The 8,024-nt window shown below is 46.9% G+C and overlaps 1 protein-coding gene across 1 annotated transcript; it reads right to left on the reverse strand.

Annotated features, from left to right (window-relative positions):
* Nucleotides 1-2,440: 2,440 nt before the first annotated feature.
* Nucleotides 2,441-6,841, reverse strand: LOC139757944 (uncharacterized). Its single transcript, XM_071678885.1, has 3 exons — nucleotides 6,725-6,841; nucleotides 3,483-3,725; nucleotides 2,441-2,845 (listed from the first exon to the last, which is right to left on the reverse strand). The coding sequence occupies exons 1-3, from the start codon at nucleotides 6,734-6,736 to the stop codon at nucleotides 2,753-2,755; spliced, it is 348 nt and encodes a 115-aa protein (XP_071534986.1). The 5' UTR covers nucleotides 6,737-6,841; the 3' UTR covers nucleotides 2,441-2,752.
* Nucleotides 6,842-8,024: the final 1,183 nt, after the last annotated feature.

Genomic DNA, 8,024 nt, shown 5'->3' on the forward strand with positions numbered 1-8,024 from the left:
GATAGGTCGTAAGTCGCATAGGTCGTAAGTCGCATAGGTCGTAAGTCGCATAGGTCGTAACTCGCATTGGTCGTAAGTCGCATAGGTCGTAAGTTGCTTAGGTCGTAAGTCGCATAGGTCGTAAGTCGCATAGGTCGTAAGTCGTATAGGTCGTAAGTCGCATAGGTCGTAAGTTGCATAGGTCGTAAGTGCGGGGAGAGTTTGTACAAGGTTGGTCGTGCAGGGAGAGTAACGTCAGCACGGACAACGGTAGTTGAATCCTGATATTATCGTCAGGAGAGACGGGGTTAGTTGTGTAACGCCAGCGATGTCAGCGGACACGGGTATGGTTGCATGCTGACATTAGTGTCAGGAAGTGCATGAGTGGTTATGTTCTGACATGAGTGTCAGCATATGCAGCGGTGTCTACGCACTAACAGGTGGAGAGGTTGGTGTGTACCGCCATTTTTTTGCCAGGAGGTACAGAGGTGGTCATGTACTGACGTCAGGTATTGTCAGCAGGAGAAAGGATGGTTGTGTACCGACAGTTGTGTCAGGGAGGATACTTGGGTGCTTATGTACTGACGGTAGCGTCAGGAGGAATAGGGGTAGTACAAGTGTATACTGACGGTAGATACAGAGGTGTGGCTGTACACAGAGAGTAAGTGTCGGAAAGTATATGGGTGATTGATTGTTTACTGATGGTAGTGTCAGGAGATGTATGGATGGTTATGTACTGACAGTAGTGTCAGGAGGTACGTATATGTGTGGTTATTTACTGACAGTAGTGTCAAGAGGTACGTATATGTGTGGTTATGTACTGACAGTGGTGTCAGGAGGTGCATGGATGGTTATGTACTGACAGTAGTGTCAGGAGGTACGTATATGTGTGGTTATGTGCTGACAGTGGTGTCAGGGGGTGCACGGTTGGTTATGTACAGTGACGTCTGGGGGTACGTAAGTGATTGCGTACTGACAGTAGTGTCTGGGGGTACAGAGGTGGTTGTGTACTGACTGTAGAGTCTGGGGGTGCAGAAGGAGTTGTGCACTGACTGTAGTGTCTGGGAGTACAGAGCTGGTTGTGTACTCATTTTATGGGGGTACAGGGATTATTGTGTACTGACTGTAGTGTTTGGGGTGCAGAGGTGGTTGTGTACCGACTGTAGTGTCTGGGGGTACAGAGGTGGTTGTGTACTGACTGTAGTATCTGGGGGTACAGAGGTGGTTGTGTACTGACTAGTGTCTTGGGGTACAGAGGTGGTTGTGTTCTGACTGAAGTGTCTGGGGGTTACAGAAGTAATTGTGTACTGACTGTAGTTTCTGGAGGGTACAGAGGTGGTTGTGACTGACTGTAGTGTCTGGGGGTGCAGAGGTGGTTGTGTACTGACTAGTGTCTGGGGGTGCAGGAGTTGTGTATTGACTGTAGTGTCTGGGGGTGTAGGAGTTGTGTACTGACTGTAGTGTTTAGGGTGCAGAGGTGGTTGTGTACTGACTGTAGTGTCTGGGAGTACAGAGCTGGTTATGTACTGACAGTAGTGTCTGGGGGTATAGGATGGTCGTGTACTGACTGTAGTGTCTGGGGGTGCAGAGGTGGTTGTAGGCTGACGTAGTGTCTGGGGTACAGAGATGGTTGTGTACTGACTGTCTGGGGATACAGAGGTGATTGTGTACTGACTCTAGTGTCTAGGGGTACTGGAGTGGTTGTGTACTGATTGTAGAGTCTGGGGTGCACAGGGGTGGCTGTGTACTGACTGTAATGTCTGGTGGTACAGAAGTGGTTGTGTCCTGACTGTAGTGTGTTGGGGGGAGGGGGGGCACTGGAGTGGTTGTGTACTGACTGTATGGCTGGGAGTACAGAGGTGGTTGTGTACTGATTGTAGTGTCTGGAGTGTACAGAGGTGGTTGTGTACTGATTGTAGTGTCTGGGGTGTACAGAGGTGGTTGTGTCCTGACTTTAGTGCCTAGCGGGGTGGTACAGGAGTGGTTGTGTAGTGATGATTAATACAATAAAGACTCCCGTGTTCTGGAAGTGATAATGGAGGACTGAAGGAAAAGATTATAGATTAATATGGTAATATCTTTATTTTTTATTTACAATTAATGTACATCACTAATGAATCTGAAACCTTTATTTAGTAAGTTCCCAGTGCCAGAGAAGCAGGGGATATATGATTAATCTTTAATACAGGACAACCGAAACTCCCGAGGCCAGTGTGCCAGCTCTCCACTCCGACCTTACCTGAACACATGCAGAACCTCCCAAGACAGAGGTTCAAACACTCGGAACAGCAGAGGAAGGAGCATCGAACAGCTCACACCGGCTCGAGCTATGGGATCGAACACTTGAAGGCGTGACTACAGGTGACATGAAGAGATTAGTTCACAAAGAGAGAGAGTAGAAAGCTGTTAAAGAATAAATATTCACATTAAGGCTTTCTTCTTCTTCTTCAGAGAAAAAGAGAGAGAGAGAGAGAGAGAGAGAGAGAGATCTGGTTTTTTTTTTTTTTCTAAATGGTTTCATTATTGAAATGACTCTCCATATATTCAGAACTCCAGGGTGTGAAGTGCCACAAAAGAAGGAAGAAGAAGAAGAAGTTGGGCTTCTTTTGTGGACTTGCCTGACGATGATGAGCGATCCCCCCTTTTTTATATTTTTATTTTTTGAAGTGCGACAGATGAGAACAGTCACAACAGTTATAATGCTGGAGAGACATTTAGAACAATTTTTTCTTTTCCTCTCTTTTCTTCTTTCGTGTGCGCATGTATTCAAGGCTCAGATATCGTATTCACGACCGAAACTGTCGACGATGTCCACCTCCTGACCGAACTTGTCTGTCAACGTCACATCGCCGTCGACGTCGACACGCTGTGAGGTGGGTGGAGGAGGAGGGGGAGAGACAATACGAGCCTGGGTTAGTAGTAACCAATGGTGGTTGTTTTGTTTTTTTTTCTCCTACCTGGACAGAAGACTTAACTCTAAACGCCAGACATTTTGATACAAGGATAAATACATGAAGATAATAAAAGGAAAAAAAAGAAAGTATTTTCTTGGTAATGGTGAGTAGAGGATGTTGGTTGAGGAACGGAGTAGACTGAGGTGGTACTTGTGCTGCTGTGTGGAGACATGTTATTGGGAGCGTCAGTGATATGTATATGGTAACGCATATGGCAGAGAACATATTACAGCTGATATAGAGAACATACTACTGGCGATACAGGGGTTACGTTACTGGTGACACATAGGGCACGTTACTGGTTAAGGAACAGGCAGTAGATACTGGCAATACAGTAGATATCTTTGATTATGTGATGGAAAGGAACCCCATAGATTGAGAACGAGTTAGGCAAGGGCTATACACATACTCGAGTGAACTTCATATACCCCTGAGTATGTGTTATTCAAGTTCATATGACGTGCCGTTTGAACATCAGATGAACGAGAGATAAGGTGATGAACTGTTTCAAACACCCTGATGTTAGACACACGTAGCTCAGTCACTTACCACAAGAGCGTCAAAGTTGTTGGCGATTTGGATGGCTCTCTGCATGACGAGGGGGTGAGGAGGAAGAGCATAGATGTTGTTAAGGCCGGGACCATATGCTCTAGGTCCCCAGTTTGGCTGGGCTGGTGCAGGTCCTGCAGCAGCCCCACCGACGGGGGTGGCCGCTGGAGCTCCAGCATTTTGATTAAGGGTGTTGGGCAACTGCTGGGCTGAAACCACGCCCATCACAGTCAAGAAAAGGATCTGCAGAGAGATAGGAAGATGATTTAAGTTTCCCCTCAATTCATCATCGTATCTTTTTTTAATAGGTTGGTCAGAAGGAAGGGAAAACTGGTGGGGACAGGGTTTTCTCTCTCTCTCTCTCTCTCTCTCTCTCTCTCTCTCTCTCTCTCTCTCTCTCTCTCTCTCTCTCTCTCTCTCTCATATACGCCACCATAAGCTTCATTGTCAAAGATCAGTGGCCAGCGGCAGCTTGTATTCTTGTAACCTTCCATTTGGTCTGAAGTCGTCCAGCACTGACTACAGTGTCAAACCACTAGGGAACCGGGGGGGTGATTACCGAACTGTGAGAGGAAGGTTTGAGGTGTAGGTGATGATGATATGACCTGTGTGTGTGTGTGTGTGTGTGTGTGTGTGTTGTGTGTTTGTGTGTGTGTGTGTGTGTGTGTGTGTGTGTGTGTGTGTGTGTGTGATCTTTGCTGTGCAAAAGGTATGCCAACGAACGACATTACGGGACCTGAGGTGCCAGGAGAGCGGTGCAGACTTACCCCTACAACAGAGGGAAGAACTGTAAGGGGAAGACATGACTGAAACTCTCCAGTTCGTCAGTAGATCTGACGACGTCGACACAGACCAGTAGATATCAGGGGGGGGCGGGGGGACAAACGTACCCATAAACTTAACAGTAAGCTAAAAAAAAAAAAGTATATGGTACCGAAGGAAGCCATCGAGTAGGTTATGAGAGACTGGAAGCTTGACGATGGAAAGGAAGGAGGGAAAAGAGAGAGAGAGAGAGAGAGAGAGAGAGAGAGAGAGAGAGAGAGAGAGAGAGAGAGAGAGAGAGAGAGAGAGAGAGAGAGAGAAAAGGAAGCTGCAGAGCATCAAAGAAGGTTTCTTATGATGAGCCAAAGCTGTTGCTCATAGAGAAGCTGAAGACACGGGAGATGAATGACGATAGTCGGAAGAAGAGGAGCAGCCAGATGTGATCGAGTCGTGTCCAAGTTGATCGAAAAAGTGGGAGATAATGATATCAAGAAGGGGTAGCTTCCCAGGAGGTCAGAAGATCTGTTACGTTGTGGGATAAAGGGACGTCCCTCTGTAGCTGTGTGTTCAAGATGAAGGGAAACGGGGCAAGAACCTTGAACCCACACAGTTAAGACACACAAGAGTTTTCAGTTTCTTTCTTGTGTACGAGAGAAGTTATCGTTTCGTATCGGCGACCATCCATGGGTCCCAGTTGATGAAACGCCATCCAAAATGAAAATCTCTCATCTTCAAGGACTGTAACCTTGAAATGAGGACATCATGTATAGTTTACACTTGAAAATAAAACAGAAATTAATGGTAAATTCGAGGTGGAAGACAGAATGAAAAAGAAGTAAGTCCATATCTGTGATAAAGTATGAAGAAGAATGATTTAAAGAACTGGACACTCGCTTTAAGATCAAGCTTAATGACTGGATTTGAAAATTAGAGAATAAAAGAGAGTTAGAACAGATGTTGCGGAATGTTCTGTGAAGGGAGAGTGAAGAGGGTAACACGAGATAGGAGTGGAAAAAGAGTGACAGACGTAGGAATGATTTACTCTTCAATACGAAAGGTAGAGAGAGACATTGTGAGGCGCGCGAGCGCGCACACACACACACACACACACACACACACACACACACACACACACACACACACCGGCGGTTATATCAAGGTAAACATTGACGTGAAAACTTCGAAAGAAAGATGGATCCTCAAGGCTTGACCCCGTATCAGCCCCATAGACCAAATGAAATCGCACCATTTTAACCTTAGTTTACAGATACATCTACTGTGCGAATGTTTGTGGGTTAAGCTCTCACTCGAAGAGTATTGTATATCGAGGCAATGGAGGAGTAATAATGCATTACCGACCTTTAAAAGGAACGGAGAGGCAGACTGCCCTAAAGATGTCACTAGATTACATGTTCTGCAAGATATCTATATAAATTATCAGAAAACCCTTAAGGATTTATCATCTGTCTGGTCGTAACTGCTTAAGGATATGATATCAATGGAGAGGTCATGCTTAACGACTCTCTTAAGGGGCATCTGCGATAGAAAACGCAATACATTAGAAAATGGGATGTGTGGGTCGACTGTTTTCTCGGACAGCTAGATGACTTAGGGTTTTGGTCTCTCGTGGCTCGTATGTTTTGAGATTGTTCTGCATGAATTGTTTGCATCATCGCAGGCAGTATATTGATTCATGGTTAACTCACCAAGTAACAATGATGTATATGAAAATAGAGGAATTGTCTTAGATTATTGTCATCTATAGAAGACTTATTCCTGTTCTGAACGCCGGTGATCGTAGACGGACGGGTAAATCACCATAGATTATCATGTTCAGCAGGGAGGGGTAAGTCACAGTTACTCATCATGATATACTTGACTCGTTATCGTACTCAGGAACCTAAGAGTTCGTACACTGAAGGTTGCGTTATCGTACTCGAACGTCCTAAGTTGTTGTACAGTTGTCTTCTCCGGGTATGACATTTACTTTAAAGACTAAGTGGTAGTTACTCGGGAACAGTGTTGACTTCCACGAGCTGTGTTGAGAGTTTTCGCGGGGCTGACTTCCTCGAGTGTCTTCGAATTTCTTGAGTCGTTTCTTTGAATGATTCCATGAAGGAACGGAATATATTCTCACTAATAAGTTCTTGATTTACATGTTTTCCAGTGGTTATGTTGAGCCCGACTCATCGCAATATGGAGATGGTGTTTTAGACCATAGCGCTCCGGGCTGCTGAGCAGCTGGTGCACTGAGGAAGAATAAATGGCGTGTAACACATACTGAAAACGTCTCACAACTTTGTACGTGGGAAATGAAACAGTTGTAGTGTTGAGGGCGTAAGAGAGAACTGGTGTAAACATCACTCCCGCCCACACGGTTATCACTTAGGCCCGAAAACCCACACTCGCTGCAATAGACTCCAGCCAGAGTCTACCCCCCAAACTTTTCAAGAAACACAAGTGATGCGTCCGCAACTTACGAAAGTCTTCATGTTGCTGGAGAGAGAGGATGTTGAGCCTTCGGACCACTAGGCTGACCTGTGCCTACAGCCGCGCTGCGCCAGCCTTATATACCGCCCGCTCCTCTGACGCCACCCGACACCTGACATTACCGTCAGTGATACGACAGTTGCATCTCAAGGTCAGGCCGTACGTGATTGATGTTCTAGTTCCACACTCTTGATGGAATTGGTACCGCCAGCGAAAGGCCTTAGAGTCTCGTAACCAATTTCAAAGATGGAGGAGAGGAGGAGAGTGTCTGCAATGAGAACGCCATTTTCTCTCTTCTTTTCGAGAACTTTGCTCCCTCCACTTCGCTCGGACTCCCTCGCTCTGTAAGTGATCCGCTCATAAAAAGTGCCCACGCCTTAGGCTGGCATGCGTGTAGGCTCCCCCTCTCACCGGGAGAAGGGAGGTGCTCAGGCCTCAATGATTGTTTTAAACACACATCTGCAGCCTTGTTGTAAGATTAAGAGGCTGGCATACGAGTTGTCTCGAAATGGGACACCGTGCGATTCTGTCATCCCAAGTAAATAAGTGGGATCCTGTCATTCCAGCAAATAAGTGAGACACCGTGGGATATAGTCATCCCAGCACATAAGTGGGACACCGTGGGATGCTGTCGTTCCAGCACATAAGTGGGACACCGTGGGATATAGTCATCCCAGCACATAAGTGGGTCGCCGTGGGATACAGTCATCCCAGCACATAAGTGGGACACCGTGGGCTACTGCCATCCCAGCACATCAGTGGGACACCTGGGATAGTGTCATCCCAGCACATAAGTGGGACACCGTGGGATACAGTCATCCCAGCACATAAGTGGGTCGCCGTGGGATACAGTCATCCCAGCACATTAGTGGGACACCGTGGGCTACTGCCATCCCAGCACATCAGTGGGACACCTGGGATAGTGTCATCCCAGCACATAAGTGGGACACCGTGGGATATAGTCATCCCAGCACATAAGTGGGACACCGTGGGATACAGTCATCCCAGCACATAAGTGGGACACCGTGGGATACTGCCATCCCAGCACATAAGTGGGACGCCGTGGGATATAGTCATCCCAGCACATAAGTGGGACACCGTGGGATACAGTCATCCCAGCACATAAGTGGGACACCGTGGGATACAGTCATCCCAGCACATAAGTGGGACACCGTGGGATACAGTCATCCCAGCACATAAGTGGGACACCGTGGGCTACTGCCATCCCAGCACATCAGTGGGACACCTGGGATAGTGTCATCCCAGCACATAAGTGGGACACCGTGGGAT

The sequence above is a fragment of the Panulirus ornatus genome, chromosome 2, assembly GCF_036320965.1.
Source record: "Panulirus ornatus isolate Po-2019 chromosome 2, ASM3632096v1, whole genome shotgun sequence".
NCBI classification, from domain to species: Eukaryota; Metazoa; Arthropoda; class Malacostraca; order Decapoda; family Palinuridae; genus Panulirus; species Panulirus ornatus.

Coding starts and splice junctions, on each gene's coding strand:
- LOC139757944 (XM_071678885.1), bottom strand. Junction 2,846..3,482: donor ACAACTTTGACGCTCTTGTG/GTAAGTGACTGA, acceptor CCCACCTCACAG/CGTGTCGACGTCGACGGCGA.